Genomic DNA, 18929 nt, shown 5'->3' on the forward strand with positions numbered 1-18929 from the left:
TTTGGATTCAAAAATCAATTTAAATGTCTTGAGTGTAGGCAACTTATTACACAGGTGTTCTTGTATAATGGGATACATACGCTTGTGATATTAAATTTTAATTTTCTTTATTTCTTTTTATTAAAGCCAAGAAACCTTCTCCTGCGTCGAATGATGCGAAGACTTCAACACGGAAGAACCTTTTCAATTCGAAAGAAAAGAAGAAAGAACCGCCAGTAAAAGGTGAGTGTCCTTTGATTTATAACTTTTATATTCGAATTGGGTGAGGTGTGGGTGAAAGTTCTTTCACGCCTCAATTTTTTTTTTTATTTTGTGGTATTATGTGATTAGGTTTCATCTTTTTTTTTAAGTAATCATTAATGTGTTTAATGAGATCGAAAGTTTTAATTTATTTTGAGATTTTGTCTGTAGTTAATTCTGTTTGTGTTGATGTTTTTTATGGTTACAGTTCGCAGCGATTGTCTTATTAAATTAACTTATTAATTCTATTTGAGAATTGAGAAAAGAAAGTAGGATTGAAATGTTGTTTTTTCATTTTTAATTTAAGGGGTCGTTACGTGATCGACACACACGTGTGTCAAATTTGTTGGAGTAGGACGGAACTGCAAATGATCCATGTTACACAAGAACACCTGGCGAAAGTTTTTCTATAACTCTTTATTTTAAAAGTTATTTTAAGCTGGGTTTTCAAAAAATGTTGATTAACTTAATTAAATTGTAATATATTAATGATTGTTACAAACGTAAAGATACAAATTTAAATGTACAGTGTGTTAATTAATTATCGTACCCGACGTTATCATTGCAAGTATGTAACCAATATCACAGTGCAATACGCATCACACGCAAATCGCGTATTGCAATAAAAATACTGTGATATTGGTTGCATACTTGCAATGATAACGTCGGGTACGATAATTAATTAACACACTGTATTTTCTATATCAGGGTCATACTGATTCCTCCAGTAAGTTCCAAAGGCTAAAACAGCTTTAATATTTCTACCATTATCTATAATTTCTAGACTAGGGAAGGCGACTAAAAAAGCGGAAGTGTCTGTTGTGAAATAAAGTTGTGTTTTGATGTATGTCTGTAAGTATTTTGATTTTATTATTTTGTATGTGATTTACTAGTATGAAAAAAAGCAAAAAATAGACAGAAATGCGCAAGCGACACGATCAATGGAACATTCAATATATCGTGTTTACTTTGACTTGAATTGAAACCATAGCTGTTCTCAAACAATACAACATTAAACGTCGTGCAACTTGTGTGAGCTTTCGTGTGGAACTTGAAATCGCATAACTTGGAAAACGATTCCTAGATGGAGAAATGATCTAAGAATGCGTAATAACCGGAGCCAAAGAAATGTACCTCGAAAAGGTAAATTTATTTAAAATTGTCAGTTTGTCAACAAACATTGTGGCTCGGAGGGTAGAAGACATCGCAGAAATATATTATCTTAACTGCCTGACAAAAATGGACATCTTGCGTGGTTTTCCGTGGCTTTGGATGAATTAATGGATGTGTTAGATACTTCTTCCCTTCGCCAGCGACCCCCCAACGCCACGATGGGGTCCATCTTCAGAAGTACTTCCTCTTTCCAGCAAGACCCTTGAGCTGCTGCATAGTCGTCCCACGGCTGGCCGCAAACTGCGTCACTGTCTCTTCCCATGTTGTTCTCGGTCCCCCTATGGGTCCCTCTAAATGCGGTCACCCACTGTCCTTTCATTGTCTTGGCCTTCCGGCTTACGTCGTTCTTTCCAAACACTCGTAAGTCTTGGTAGTGTTGTCCATTCTGTTCCTGGCCTCCTCAGTAACCTTGCACTTCTGGTAGATTATTGTACCCAGATCTTGATAGTTGGTGACCTAGGGAAGAAGTTAACTATCACATTCGATGTGGATCTTATCCTTCTGTTCCTCTGTCCTTGTCACTACCATGACTTGGCTCTTCACCTTGTTCAAGATCATTCCCCTTTCCTTTAGGCTTTTTGACCACTCGAGTACAGTCTATTGCAATTTCCTCCCCGAGTCTGCGATGAGGACTACATCATCTCCATATATTAGAACCTGGCACATGATCGGTTTGAGGTTGACCCTGTCGTCCACGGAAGTTTCTATTCTTCTCTTGCATGTCTTCACCACTTTATTCAGAAAAGCTACAAATAGCAATCGGGATAAATTGTCTAACAGCTTTCTCCACGACGATCATTAACTCTCGGTATACTATGTGAACTAATCTCACATGCCATACTAGGTGGGGTTTGACTCCAAAAATAAAATACTACTTCTATAAGATACTACATAAAAAACGATCTCGCGCGTCTTTTTTGATTTTGAGTTATTTTGAATTTTTAATCGTATACGGAGGAACACTTCACTCGCTGGAACATGGATCTGATGGCCTACATCAGTTCTGGGGAAAGTCCCTTTCTTCTCTAGTGCTTTCCTCACCTTTTCCCTTGGTACCACATCAAACGCAGAGTGCATATCCAAGAAAGCCAAGTATGTAGATTTCCGTTTACTGGTCCACTTATCAGTTATATGGCGCAGGGAGAAAATCTCGTCCAGTTCTTCATCATATATGCAATCATATAGCTTTGAAATGACATTAATGAGATGTATTGCCCTGTAGTTTTCATATCTTTTTTGATAATTTGTTGGTATCCGTCCTAATCTCCACACCGTTTGGAGTTCTTTAATTTCTTCATGGACGGTCGCTTTGCCGTCCCCATAACAAAAGAATGGGTCTTAACAAGCCTTCGTGCGGTGTCCTGTATTCTGGATTCGCGGGAAGGCAGGCTGCACCGCCCACAGCACTTTGACCTCAGCAGATCATTTGTACTTACTTCCCTCTTTTGGTCAGCATTAGAGTCCTTCCAGCCATATTACCTTGGAGGCAAAGGCTAGAATTGGTTGTGCTGCCAGTGTCCAGTGATTAGACCTATGACCAAACGTAGGTTCTTCCTGGACAGCCTCATAAATAAATCTGTATTAAAGACCTTATTGTTGGGGCGATGAATGGTTCTGGAAATCCCGGAGGTTCGCCTGCAGCTTTCCTTGCCAGTTTGTCCGCCATGTCATGAAGCTTATTTCTAGAATGAGCCTTTGTTCAGCAGATCCTAATCTCATTGCTAGCAGCTGCCTCACAAAGATTGTTAAAGCCATTTATCGTTAACCGCTCGCAGCCGGATTATTGTTGCTATCACCGCCTCGTCAAGGTGATAATTGAGAGGAGGAAGGCACAGTACATTCATCTTTAATGCTGTTGGTGTGGTTATCATCGAGCCTGTAACGTAGAGACAAGCTAGACATTGCAATTTTTATAGTTGCAAAACAATCTTTTACTTCTAACTCTTGGTCAGCAGTTTACGGCGCCGTAGTTAACATTGGACGTATCACTGCAGTGTATATCCACAGGCATATTTTGGGTTGGGTTGGGTTGGTCCCAACGGCCCTTCTTAACTGACCGAACGTAATGCGTGCCTTATTTATCTTACCTTCGATGTGCGGTCTCCAAATCAGCGTTTTATCTAGGGTTAACCCGAGATACTTCACTTCATTGGCAAAGCGCAAGGGAACTTTGCAAAGCCAACTCGCTCTAAGGGTACCCAGCCTTCTTTTCCTTGTGAAGAGGACCATATCTGTTTTTTTCGGGTTTATCAACAGAAAATTGTCTCGACACCAGCGTTGGATTATTCTTAGTCCAGGCTGCATTCGGTCATATAGGACGTTTTCGAACTTCCCGTGAACCAAAACGGCTAGATCGTCTGTATAAGTGCAGACGTTGAATTCTTCAGCTGAAAGTTGTCTTACAAGGTTGTCCAGGGTGAGATTCCACAGCAGGGGTGATAGAACCCACCCTGCGAACATCCTCGTTCAACAATCGCACTTATTTTATTGTTATTATTATTATTGTTATTAGCATCAATTACACTATGGGCGGCCATTTTTGAGAGCATATTTAGAATCCAGTCCGCTAGTGCAGGCTGGACTCCTTTGTCTCTAAGGACTTTATTAATTGTATGAAAAGCTGTCCTGTCAAAGGCTTCTTCGATATCTATAAACACTCCGAGAGTGGACTCTTTATAGTCGTACTGTGTCCATTAATTCGAGATGCGTGTCCCAGGTACGGGACACGATCCATACGATATAATAGCCTACCCTCAATGGATGTGCTCGACCACTGTACGAAGACGCCTCAAACGAATCGTGCTTTGGAAGTTTCCAGAATTGCCCAACAAAAGCAGAAGCACGATGGAGCGTTCAGTGTTCGACGAGCCTCCTTTTAGAAGAAGACTTTCTTGAAAAAACAGTATCGGTGGCGAGATCAAAGAGGATCAAAAGGGAGTCGATAATCCTAATCTGGGAATAGGGGAGTTTAGATTTATATTGGAATCGAATAAAGGTAGAACAATGTTGGAGTTTCAAGAACTATTGACAGTTTTTCAATTACTCCATTGGAATGGATGGCAGCTTAAAGGTGATGAGAGAGAGGGAATGTAGTCGACAGGAAGTTGTCGCTCGCTATTACCATAGAGCCTTAGATGCAAGAGGATAAGAATGTGCAGAAACACTTAAGAGGGAGTTAAACCAGGCTGAAAGGCTGAAAACCAGACTGGAGTTTGCAAGACTGGCGGGAAGAGAACTACGTTTTCCAAAACCAAAAAATGATATTCTCGATGGTGGTTCAAAACCATTGGTCTTGCATTGTATCATTCATCAATAGTGCTTGTGTGGGATATGTTTTCATATGTCTGAAGTTCTAAAACCAGCCATATCATTTCATCAGACCTTAGTAAAGAATTTGGTTAAAATAACTTACCATACCACACTCTCGTTTGTTGGCTTATCGTTAGTTGCGGAAAAGTAAGTCAGAAGTCAGCGCTTTTTTGAACTTGTTAGAGCAGTGCTGGAAGTTTTTTTTAAGAAAAGCAGCTTACTGAATTACAAAATATGTCGATTTAACAAAACATATAAACGAACTGAATTTGAGGTTATAAGGAGAAAGTCAGCCTGATTTATACACTAATATCAAATCGTTCCTGCAGATGAAGAAGCTCCGGTAGAAGGTGGACGATAAATTTTGATACTTGTTTCTCAAGCTTGTACATATCATTGTGCATGAAATTGAGATTTTTCAAAATCCTTTCAAAACTGACATTCAAACCGTAACCCCGGAACTTTAAATGGAAATTAATTATTTATAGAGCAGTCATATAATTAAGAACAAAAAATATACTCATCTTTGTTGGAATTTTATAAGTCTTTCACTGGTACAACTAAATATTCAATTATATTATCGCGTATTATGCTTTTCATTAAGTTTTAAACCGAGTTATGACCATTTTGTCTCTTTTTATCCAACTTATCATAACAACAATAAACCATTAGTTATCATGGGTCGGATTTATGACACTGATGGGTCGAATTTAGTAATTTGGAGACTTCTGTTCTATATCATAGACATTGATTATACATACCTCATATCTTTTGAGTGAAAAACGTGATTTAATGAAAACTTTAGGCTTAATATTTTAGACACTACATTCACCTTCATCATATTGAACGCAAATTACCAACATTAATTAATCAATTAACCTAATTTTTATGGTTCGAGCCTTAGAAATCGATAAGTTAAGAAAGTAACTAACTCGCGTAAAATTTTCTTAAAAAAAAAGAATGAAGACCTGCCTGAGCATCTGCTCTATATAAAAATGAAATGATCGTTATTATTGCGATCAACTAGGTCGTTGGTAAGCGGAGAAAATCAAAACGCACAAACCATGAAGCTTCTAAAACTTTGTACGATTCTTAAACTTACAACGTAACCACTAATTTAAAAAAAAAAATACTTTTGTTTATAAGTTTTTGATATCGGTGGCGAAGAAAAAGTGATTTATATTGAAATAACACAACGTGACTCGGTTAAACTTGGTTTGCACGCAACATAATCGACGTCGTATGTAATTTTTGCGCTCGATTAAGGTGAAAATTCACATTATCAACCGTTCCAATGTGACACGGCCGAAGATTTATGGCGAATTAGTGGCGGAAGAAAAAAAGGAGAAAGTTACACAGATGTTATCTGGATGTATTCAAGTTATTTTTTTATTTTTTCAGTTACCAATTTATTTTTGTACCAATCTTTCACCATTTTATTAGATCTATTTTTTACTTTTTCTTATTGTTTCAATTATTAAAAATTCGTTTCAAATTTAGAAACAATTAAATTTAAAGTAAAAAATGTACTTAGATTAAATCTTTTGAAATAGATTGATCTGATTCGCCTATTAAGGTAAAAGATTTAAAGCATTTCTAATCTCATCGCGTCGTTGTTAATTCAGTAGATAGACAGATACCGTTCACTTCCGCTTTCCACGGCCTTTCTTCGGGCATCGAACAAGCTGATTGAGCGTTCATTATTATGCGGTTTAGGAAGAAAGTCCGAGAGATGAAGCACTGCAACGAGACGATGACGGCTCCTTTATTTTCAAACGAGACAAACAAGTCGGGTTCTTTTGTACTCCGAAGATAATTATCCTTATTCTCAATTTCCTGGGCGACAATTGCGTTTATTGATCCGGTAATTTTCGTTCGAAATCGCTGTCTCTTTACGTTTTGTTTGGAGTGTGTTTGTAGTTTAGTGGAGCGCAGAATTAAAACCGGAGCTTAACAAATTTAGATCAAATACTGCGATTAATTTAAAATCAAGAAGAAAAAATAAATAAAAATCTTGTTCAAAAAAAGTTAAGAAAAATCAAAAGTGTTTTCGTGACGTTTCTAAATTTAGATCCTAAACCCATATCGGAAGTGTCTTCCTTTCAGAAGAAATAAAAAAAGATAACTTTATCCTCAACGGCTTCATCTTCCATTCACAAAACAGTTCAAAATTATCGTAGTGGGGGTTCTTTGCTAGCTGGCTCTTGGTCTGGTGTACAGAACAGACTGTACGTGTACAGTAGAAAGTCGCAAGGAAAAGTGGAAGGTGCGTGAAGAGTAACAAAGCGAAAAAAAATTGGTTTTGAACCACTCGCCAACTGGAGGTCAGTTCCACGTTGATCGTGTAAACGTTTACATGGGTCCTTTACACCGTTTAGCATCCCTGTTCAATAGTAGTGCACCGCCGGTTTTAGTGGACATCAATCACAATTACGAAAAAACTACCAAATATCGTGGAAGTGGAATGGGGGTTAAAGGAAAAAGACAGAAGTTTTCCAGCGATTTGGATATCTTCGCCAGAGAATCGGAAAAAATTCGCAGCAAAGCTTACGTTTGGGCATCTATTAGATTACCAAATAAAAAGAATAATAAAGGTAAAAAAAGAATGGTTATGGAAAGTATAAAGAAATAGTAAAGTTTAACATTAATAACTTTGAATTATTTATTATTAAAGAATCATTTAAAATTCTAAAATTGAAATTAATTGTTTTAATTTGAATTTAATTTTATCATTGTTTCACTCATATTGATGTAATTATTAAAATGTTATGGAAATTCGACATATTTGATATAATATCTTAATATTAGATTACATACTTAACTAAAATCAAAAAAAAATGCTGCTTCAAAATTATTGAGTTCTTAATCAATTAAAATTTAAAGGCAAGATATGTCTTACCTTTCTATATGTATGGATCGTACAAAAGAACAATATAATAGCAAGCCTAAATTAGATAACACTTGGTTAATGGCACTTCTAAAATTAAATCCGGACCTTGCACTATAAACTCCCCTTTTATATGCTAAAAATTTGATCTGAAAAAGTTGAGTTAAATACCTCACCTGGTATAAACTAAATTAGCTTTAGTAAATCATTTTGCAACAAAAAATTAATACTTTTTTTCATACTTTTTTATTAATTTTGTTTTATGCACTATTATTTTTTAAAATTGTTTAAAATAACAGATCTCATATTAACAAGTAATAATAATTCTTTTGCCTCATCAATATTTATGTACAACGGCCAACTCCATCTGCTTAGTTCGATGTAAAAGTCGTTAGTTTAAATATATGGAAGTAATTTAAATCGGATGGTTTATTTATGTTCAATACGGTTTGCTCACTATATTTATTGCACAGTAAAACAATGTTTTATATTCTTATACGTGTCCTTTTGTTAACTTTTGCCTGAACCCTTTGGTTCATATAAAAAGAAATGACTGATTATTTATAACTTTGTTAATTAATCAATTTATTATCATAATCAATATTGCATATATTTTGAGTATTGATTGATATACCGGGAATTTCATATAAGTCCCAATAAACTACTATTACTTTTGCAAGGAAGAGTTTTGCTTGGAAAAGTGTCGTCACAATCTAATGCTGAATAACAATTAAAACTAGAACTAACTCTAGACATAGAACTAGAAACATTCGGGTTTAGCCACACGTCTTTTAAGACGGCTAAACCCGAATGATTCTAGTTCTAGGTCTTGTGTTATAAACTCTTTTAACTTTAGTTGTTGTTTGCTTGTTTGAATAAATAATTGCAAAAAAAGTATTAACAATCACATAGTAATCAGTTACTAGTAATCTTTTTGTCTTTATTTGTACTGTTCTTGATGATTCTGAAGAACAAATAGTAGACAGCAATATTACCATTCGTTTATCCATCTCAAACAACTTTTATTATTTATTTGCCTTCATCTTATAATTTTTTTAACATTCAATTTTTATCCTGTAGTTATAAAAAACAAATCTCCGTTGTATCTTTTACCTTTTAAACCATTTGTCATTTCTACTACAACTTTTTCCAAGTCGTACTGGACCTCGTCTGACTTGCTGCCTGCGTATATTTGAAATGCAGATGCATGTCCATACAAATGGAATTGAATTCCCGATTTATAGGTTTCTATGGCTATATTTAACCATACTTTGTCTAGAAATTGCCTTTACAACTAAGATAACCGTTGATTCCTAGTAAAATATTCCCAGAAAAATCTTTATTTGTTGCTATTGTATATTAGGAAACTGTAAAAAACGCTTATTGTTACAAATATTTCTTTGTACTATATTTTTGGAATAAATTCCAAGCGTACCTATGACTACAAGCAATGATCAATACATGTATAGTTTTCCTCTTTCTTTCTCCAGCTGGAACATGACGTTACCAAAGAAATTGTATAACGATGTTACTATTGAATTCTTGTTTTACTCCTCATAGATGTCAATGTGAATAGTACACTCTTCGCCAATACGATGTGACGTTTAAAGATATGTCGCTGCTTTTAAAGACATGTTTTGATATGTTTTCGTTATGCTCGTATCGAAATGATATGTTTCGCATATCTTTTTAAATAAAAACTCGACGCTATTATTAATTTCGTAGTTGAAAAACTAGTTGTGAATTAGAACTCACAGCATCTTTCATACTGTTCTAACTACAATTCTTTAGCTGCAGATGCAATTTATTTATTTATTATCTCCAAAACGTTAAAATTGTTATAAATTTAATGCCGCGAGACAAAAAAAGACGGGTACACTGTTATGTACAGTAATATAACCAATAAATAGGATTATACTTACCGTTGTTGCAGTTATCAAAATAAAATAAAAATTGATTCATTTACATTAATTACTTATGTCCTACTAACTCAAGTATTTCTTTTACTCGTAATCAGTATAAAATTAAATACGAACACTGTTTCCATGTAGATGTCGCACGCAAATGGTTGTTTTAGGTAAATAGCTTTTTCCTAGTCAGATACTATCTGCTTAGGCAAATAGTTTTATTCTATAACTCTATAACCAACCCAACCCAACCCCAGGAATGCTTTCTTTAACAGAAGCCTGCACTTCACAGTCATTGTTTTCTGGGCAAGGAATGTCAAAATGCCAGTGTCAGCCTTCGAAATTTCAGTGCAGAACAAAAAAGTGTACTTGTTTCAAAAATAAGATGATGTGCAAGCAGCCCTCTAGTAGATGATATTCCAGCAACAATTATCAAAACAAGTAAAGTTTTGTATTTAGTATTTAAGTCTTCAAGAAATAAATCGTTTATTTGCATTTTTATTAAACTTAATAAAAGTATATGCCTTTTGTTATAAGTGTTATGCATTTTTTGAAAATGATACGCAAATAATTTAACTCGTTTGATTGACACTCATTAGTGACTTTAATTTAACTTCTTTATGTAACTACTTACTACTTTATTTTATTGTGAACAGGTACCTACTCTCTATTGAATTGTTGTATTTGCCTAAAACAAGCTTAGACAGATACTATTTGTCTTGTCCAATAGTATTTGCCTAGACATTTAATGACAAAACTGTAACGAACTACTGTTTGCCTAGGCAGACAGTATCTGACCAGGAAAATGCTATCTACCTGAAATAACCATTTGCCTGCGTAGATATAACTTTTTTTCGTTGTTAAAAGCTTTTCAAAAATAAAAATTAAGCTTTTTAAAAATTTTTTTGGTTGACTGCATTATTTTCACTATGTGCAAATGTGTGTAAATAATGAGAATAGCAAATCTCTTTTGTCTCAAAAAATACTCAAATCTTTATCTATTTATGTCTTCAATAACTGGGCTTTTAAATTCTCGAAACACTCTTTTTCCACGCAAAATATAACTTTTTACCCTTAAAACTGTAATAATAAAATGCCCAAAATAAGGACATATTGGCCGTTTTCACAAATAAATAAATTAAGCAGATTCCCTTTCAAAATAAAGGTCTTTTATAGAACGAATAGGGCATAAAGAAGTATTCGATAATGGTTCCGCCCTCATTCTGGCACCTGTCCTTATGAGGTTTAGAAAAATTTCTAAACAGACATCCGGTCTAAGGTTTTAACGGCCGGATAGTGTCGGGTATCCGTCACAACCACAAACCATCCTTTACTAGCTCAAGATCCATAGTTCCTCGTCTCGGCTGATGTCAGTTAATCCCAAATGTTATCCTATTATTTATCTAAATTAATCCTTGTCAAATATTACATTTCCGTGGTTATCTCGCTCTATTATAGTTTCGTCTTTTTCTTTGATCTGCACCATTTCCCTTAAAAACGGGCTACTCTGTTTTACTTATCTTTATCTTTAAGCGTCGTCATATGTTCTGTGCTGTAGATTATTAAAGTACGGAGGTAGTACCAGTATATGTCGAATTCATTATTCTTGATTTCTTTGAGATATGTATCAAAACGTCCATGATTCGAAACCGCGTGTGATACTCGTCTTAGATTATAATGTCCATCTTCTATTACCCATGTTTACTCCAAGCAGGATTGAAGTGAACCAATTAATTTGCAGGACAAAATCATTCCACCTTTCCTACCACTACTACAGCAGGTTTTTTACACTACTTATTCTACGCCACATTTTCCATTTTTGTACTTTTCGTTTCATTCTTGGACTAATAAGATGGTATTATTTTTCCGACTGGTACTCGTGTTCATCAAATCCGAGTTCCTGATCAACGTTATCACTTTCTTAATCTGTTCTTAATCTGCCATCCATATAGTTATCCCTTGGTATATATGTATGTTATAATCCTAGTACTCATGTCATCGTCACAGCATTTTTTTCAATCACATCATCGAATAAGATATTCCACACGGTTGGTACCAATACAAATCCATGTAGTATTCCTCTATTCACGTCATAGACAACATTAACAATTATAAATCTCAGGTAGAATTGTGCTTTCTTTTTCTCTGTAACTGCTTTTTTAACATCAAACTGCTTTCTTAATTTTAAGTGCTTATTGTTCATATAATATTAAGTTTTCCTTTTTTCCTCAAGCATTGAGGAGATATATGAGTCTGTACGATGATGGATTAATGGTCTTTTTTTAGTTTGATAACAACACCGGAAGTCTGGTCAGTCAAACGGACAAGTTCAGTCTGTTGGGGTATGTCAGACCCCAATAGTTTTATAGAGCCTAAGTTGGAACTGCACATAGTATAATCAATAAACTTGAAATAAAATATCTTAAATTTATAGAATACATTTATTATTATTTTATTCTTAACAGTTAACAGTCAAAAATAGCTACAAACTTATATTTGATACTTTTCTTTCTAAACTAATCAAAAATTATCAAAATAAACGTTAGAACCACTTACACTTCTTCGTAATCATCATAATTATTATTAATACATTCATTGCAAAGAAAATTTGCGTGTGACAAGCAAATGGTTTTTTTACAGGTTTTGCAAAAATATTGTGATTTTCTATCTGAATTGTGTGAACAAAATTCACATCGTCTTCTTTTTGGCGTTTCATTTTGATTAGTTCCTGAATTTCCAGATTGCTGGGAGCGAAGATCTTTGGGAAGCTTATTATTTTTGAGACGACGTGCCTGGTGTTCTGCAATTAGTTCCTTGCCCAAGTTTTTCAAAAAGTGTCACCTGGTGGTGGTATAATCATTTGTATTATTTCTGTAGACAATTTCAGTATTGAGAATCGAATAAAATATTGTTAGTGGCCATCGCCGTGAATTTCTTGAAACATCATAGGAAGCTGAAAGCTTATCCAGTGTGTCAACACCTCTTTTAGTCAAGTTGTAAAATGTTACAATATCAGGCTTCTCTTGATGTCGAGTTGATTCATCAATTTTATCGTCATGATGGAGCGAAGACCACATTAAAACGTTCTTATTCTTTTTTCCCATGTACGATACCATAGTGATTTGTTTTTGAAATCCAAACATACTTGATGGCAATGGTCTTCCTTGTGTGGATACCAAAGGTTTTGGCAATTCTTTTTTATTTTTTCTAACAGTGCCAACAGCTGTTAAACGATGTTCTGTTAGTAATCGTTGAATCAGGCTGTAACTGGTAAACCAGTTATCAAATGTAATATTTCTCCCAGTTCTTGTTACTGGTTCTATCAATCGAAGCACAATATCTTCTGGTTGCATCAGTTAGAGCAAAAATTTTTATGCCGTATTTTGAGGGTTTGCTGGGGATAAACTGACGGAATGGACAGTTTCCCCGAAAAGCTATCAATTGTTCATCGACGGTAAGGTACATGCTAGGTGAATAAATCTGTTTGCAATTCAGAACAAATGCATCAAAAATTGTCCTAATCGGTGCAAGTTTATCGAGTGCCACGCTCTCAATACGAGTTTCCAAACTGTCAAAGCGCAAGCAACATAAAAGAAAATTGAAACGTTGTAGGGTCATAGTTTTTCTGAATATCAGAACTCCTGTGTCGTCAGTTGCCCATAAATCCTTTACGTCCAAATTTGTAGTAAATCCTAAATAGAGAAGACCAAATAAAGCTAGCAATTCCGTCTTGTCTGTTTGTTTTACTTTATATTGATCTTTTTGTCCATAAGTAGACGACCTCATCAAAATTCTTTCGTTTGTGTTATTCAAAATTACTTCTAACATTTCATCAGTGAAGAAATATTTCCAGAATTCTAACGCCGTTTTACCATCTCTATATCCTCTTCTAACGACGGGTAATTGCGCGACAATATTTTCTGATCTTGTTCTGACATTTGGCCGAGGTGGATGTTTGAACCATTTTGTTGTACCGTCCTTCCCCAAATAAAATAAACCTGCGCTGATCTGGTTATTATCATTATCATCTATGTCTTTTTCATCGTCGCTGATGTCTTGTTCAGTATCGCTGTTATGATCACTTTCATTCAAGTTGTCTATTTCACCTTCATCACTTGAAATTTCATAGTAATCACCAATTTCAGACTGCACATCTTCCCACAAGGCAAGAAGTCTAGCTTGCTCCCGTTCAAAATCTCCCATTTTAATAACGATGCAATTCTGATAATAAAATATGTAAATAAGTTTAATTAAATCACACTATTTTGTCGTAAAATTTGTTTTATAACAACTAAAAAAAATAACATACCGTCAACTCACTTCTAACGTATTAAGTCAGATGGGGTCTGAGAAGCCCGATGATCAATTAGGTTATGATTTGAAGCACTTCTAGTACAGGGAGGCATAAACTACACTGGACTGCAGGTAGAATGACTCATTAGATGCAGCTAGCATGGATGCAACACATTTAACATACCTCTGGGCCTGTAAGACCCCACCAGACTTCCGGAAGGTTAAGACCAGCCTAGCTTTTTGCCATACGTTAGAAATATTTTGAGACATTTTTGGACAGTTTTTATGATGATTGTTACCACCTCTGCGTATATAAATCAAAATTAATCAGGATTCCTTAGTTTGGAGTAAATGATGTCAAAATCTCACCCTTAACCGTGATATACCTCACTCTATTGTCCTTAATCTGGTCATCTGAAACCAGATCTTGCAAACTATACGAAATGGTTCAACTGCTGATTACGTAGGTGATATCTCCCATAATAAACAAATTTCCTCTTATTTGTATTCAGGCATAACAACTAACACCCATATATTTTAACAATTTTAAAATTTGAGTTAACTAATCTTACAGCAATGTTGCAAAATGACACAAATTCATCGCCTATTTGTATTTTGACTCTATTTAGTTCAAAGAACAACACAATGTCAATTTTATGCATTTCGAATTGTTACTTTTCGAAGTAAAACAAAACATCTATTATGCAGTTATCGCACGGAATTTCACATATTCATCATAGTATAGATTGGTAGAAAATTGTTAGATAATAGAAAAAATCAAATATATTTTCTATATTAACCTACTTTAATATCTTACAATTTTTATGTTTCATATCTATCTGGGATAGGAAAGTGGTCCCACTTCTATCTAAAACAGTTTTATAATAAATCAATTGGATACGAATAGATTTCCTCAATTTTGAAAGCTTTCATTTTGGAATCTTTTTAAAATGAAATAGTACTCGACCTGATTTTGTAAGAGCTGTGTTGAAATTAGTCAAAATATCAAGAAAAGGTTACTTGAACTAATGGAATCGTCGCTTAAATCTTTAACTGTATAAAAAATGTTAAAAACCTAAATTAACTTTTATTTTTAGTTGTTTTTGGAAAGTGTAGAATTGTATTCAAACGATGTTTTCGTAACAATCAAGTTTGTAATGCACGAAATACAATGGGCCCGTTTTCGTTACGAAACTCGTTCGAAACCAAATCTTGTCAGTTTTGAGATATCATCACCTTTCCCATTACGTCTATTCGCATTCTTGTTTTCCGTATTTCGTTCGTATTTCTAGGAATGTATTGTTCGCGATAGCAACAATCGTACGTGTTGGTACTAAAAATGTATCGTTTCTCTTTTTTTAGGTTACCGATAAATTTAGCTGGTATTTTTTTTTTCGAGGCGATAAAACGGTTACTATCGTAAATGAATAATGAACTACCAAGTGGGTAATATTTCGCTTTTAAGCCGCTTTAAAGATGTTGGACATCAGTATCCTTAACCAACTTTCGTGCTATCATGTGTCTCATAAATCGTTATAAGAATAAGTTTATTAAATAACTACCACTGCACCTGTTTACAATTATTAAGGTTACGAATTAATTAGACACATTAAATTAAAAAGTCAAAAACATTAAACGAGATGGTTTTACAGTTATGCGAGTCATGATCGTTAGATAGGATTACCATAATAAAAAAATCGGAGTTACTACAGTTAGGCCGGGCCTTGATATAATTACCGCTCCGCTGGTTAACAATAATAATTATTATCCTACCTTCTAGTTCTCCTATTGTATACACCCCGTTTGGGCTGACGTAAGCTCATTTTAATAGAATGCAAAGTTTTGACATGAAATTCTTGCGTAAAAAAATATAAAACACCTATCTACATATTTCTAACACGCAATTTTTTCTATTTCTTTTCAGGTAAGACAGCCCTCTTCTTGACTAAACCGAGTGAGTACGTAAGATTAAAAAATTTGATTGGGAAAGCTTTTAAAAATAAAATTGACCGTCTTTTTACACGCTTTCCACTTTTTTGCCGTTCCATGTTTAGTTGATTTAATTAAATAATTCAAATTATAGAGTTATTTAAAATTAAAATGATTTTAACAACAGTTTAAAAGATTTAGCCAATTCATCATTGGATTTAAAAATTTAAACATTTCTTTTTTTTGTTCCGCGTTTAGTTTCATGTTAGATTTAATGTAATAGAACAAATTATGGAGATAATTTAAAATTTAAATCATACAAAACTTTTAACCTATCTTCTAATACTAATAACTATTGTCTAATAGTTATAAATCTTATTTTGTAGTAAGAATCAGTGTTTGCCACACAATTTATTTGTGGGCGACTCCTTCCGGTCATTCCTTCGTTTAAAGCCAAACCTTAATAACATTAGAAGATTTAGTTGCTTAGGTTGTGCTGAATTTTTGCTTATCAAATAGTGAAAGTGAAGGTTTTGACGAAAAACAACCGTTTGTTAATTCACTTTTTGAACTTGTGTTACAAAACATGAATTTATGAAATACCCTTGCCGAAGATTACTCCCAAGAAACTGGAAAACAATACATTGTTGGGTATTTGAATAAAATGTTAATTAAGGTGTCTAATAAAAAAGGAAACCGACCGGAAACAAACAGGAAATAAACCAATTAAAATTAAAGACGTGGAAAAGAATTTTATATTGCCGTCTCAGAAAGCTAAAGTCCGATGTCTGTGATAGAGTTAGAGTTGGTTACATATCTGTATCTATTGCAACAATAAGAATTACAGAACCTACAAATAGAAGACGAAATAATTTTGAATGAGAATACTATATAAAATAAAATGGTAAACGTATTTTTTGAAACGTTGGCCTTAATGATCATTTTGATTGTATTTTGATGGTAATTGTGAATTTGTGCCAAAAAGTTTCTTCCAGATGCAGGGCTTTGTATCTGGATTTTTTTTTCATTTAGAGTATTTCGACTGTGTCATGTAGTTTTTTCGAAGCATCTCGTGCGCATGTTGCTAATATTGTACTATTTAGCGATGATTCTGGGGATTTTTTCAGTACTGAAAATTCTAATCACTTCATTATTAATAATGATTAAACTACTTTAATTGCGGTTTACTACTACCAACTATTCAACAATTCAGTGTGAAGTGACTTGTAGTTTTCTGAATCATTATGATAATCTAAGAAGATTGGAAGAAAGAATTTCAGTAGAAGCATTTCTTCTCCTGTCCAACTTTTAACCAAATAAGAAATCACGATAATATACATTTTTAGAAATCTGTGCACTCCTTGTGTCCACTCCTCAGTTATCTAAATGTCAGTTAGAGAAAATGTCCCCAAGTAAAATAGGTGGTATTTTCCCGTGATCCTACAGTAAAAGTTTCTAATCTAACTATAACTTTCCAAGATTTCCGTAATAGATAAACTGCATGACATTGTATGATTAACTACAACAAACTGTGACGATTAGTATAATAAATTTGATACACACTTTACTAAAATACGGAAATTGGCACGGTTCATAAAGTTGACAATGGCTATACGGATGCAAAACGAATCGACAGATACTTTTAACATATTAAGGGATAAGAAATCTCTTGACATTTTACAACTAACAAATTGTTAGCTTGATCACAAAAAATAAAATAATGCTGAGATCATTTTGACATAACTTCATTTCTTTGACTAATAATAACAAATCTCTGAATTAATAACAATTTTAGGAGAAAATGTCAAGAGACAAAAAAGTTGCGTATTGAATCCCACTATTTAAATCAAGTTTTTAAATAGAAAAATGTAGACGTATTAAAAAGTTCCAATGCAAAGTATTATGGGGTTGATTTTTTCAGCCTCTTGTAAAAACATATTAGGGTTATAAAAATCGTCAAAAATGCCACCTTATTAATAATAGTTATCTGCCAAATTTCATCCTTCCAAATTCCTTCATAGTGGATTTATTAAAAAAAGACAATTTTTTCCTCTAATTTTAGAGGGCTGTAACTTGGAGGAGAAATGGTTTTGACCAAAAAGTCATATGACAGACCCCTCTTAATTTTCGCTGAAAAATCACCCCTTAAAATATTTCGCATCAATTTAGATACACCCTGTATAAAACAATTATAACATCCATTATATGTTACGTGTGCAAAATATAGATAATGATTGAGACCATAAAAAATATCTAGCATACTTGAGAGGAAAATATTATGAAGAATACTGAGCGGATCAAAGAAAACAATACATGGTCATATGTAACTACGAATTATATCAATTCCCCAGAGAAGCCCTTTCGTACAGTTCATCATATTTGAAAGGCTACAATGGATAGGATATTTTAGCAGGGTGGAAGAAGAAAAACTGCCAAAAAGAACTTTTAATACTAGAAGGCATGAGAAAAAACTTCATTGATATTTTCTCAACAACGTTTACAATTTCTCTACTCTTCTCCACCAGATTCACACTCATCCATCTCTCAGCCCTCACCCCCTCCCCCAAAGTCTGCCTTGGAGTTCCATCACCTTCTCCTTCAACTCGCTGCGTCTTTTCAACAGGTGGTCCAACGTCATGACTTGCTCCCCTGCACAGCTTACACCACCTTTCGTCTTCATTCACCTAGTACTTATTTCCCCTTTCCTTGTTTCCACAGCGGAATCTGGCCACCAATCTTTTCCCTTCCTCGTCCACTTCCATCAAAATCTGCGTAGATAAAGTGTCCGATGATGCACGCAAGGTACTGATGATAAGAGTGTGGCAAAGAACAACAGCAGACATAAAGAAAAGGAGGCAGAAGAGAAAAGAGGCTTCTTGGGTTGTGGTGCTATTGTAAGGGAGAATATATTTTCATTTAAAAAATTGAATAAATATTCTTGCAAAACTTTATAAATGGTACCCAATACGTTAGGTTGAAAACTCAAAGTTTTGTTATGTGGAACTCGAAATAGAGATTAAAAACTGTCTTCAGTTGCAACGTATATAAGGATAACCTCAAGATTTGTTTACTCGAAATGGTATCCTTGGAAACTCCCTGTAAAAGCTTGCAATAATTTTATCGATATTTTCAGTCTCTAATCTAAGTACGTTTTTTTCTCTTCTGTAATAATATCTTTTTTCTTCAAACGT

At 34.2% G+C, this 18929-nt stretch overlaps 1 protein-coding gene and 1 pseudogene across 4 annotated transcripts in view; both read left to right on the forward strand.

Moving 5' to 3' along the window:
- The window catches only part of LOC111415166 (toucan), a 105281-nt gene that overhangs the window by 49053 nt on the left and 37299 nt on the right, over positions 1-18929 (forward strand). For 3 of the 4 annotated variants that reach the window (XM_023046709.2, XM_023046712.2, XM_023046711.2), the window contains exons 5-6: positions 127-222; positions 15734-15763. In XM_023046709.2, the coding sequence (XP_022902477.2) occupies positions 127-222; positions 15734-15763 (126 nt within the window). The remainder of the gene's footprint in view (positions 1-126; positions 223-15733; positions 15764-18929) is intronic. The other variant, XM_023046710.2, reaches the window with a different exon arrangement.
- On the forward strand, positions 1369-5547 carry LOC139429137 (LIX1-like protein pseudogene; annotated as a pseudogene).

This window comes from Onthophagus taurus, chromosome 2, assembly GCF_036711975.1.
Source record: "Onthophagus taurus isolate NC chromosome 2, IU_Otau_3.0, whole genome shotgun sequence".
Classification (NCBI taxonomy): Eukaryota; Metazoa; Arthropoda; class Insecta; order Coleoptera; family Scarabaeidae; genus Onthophagus; species Onthophagus taurus.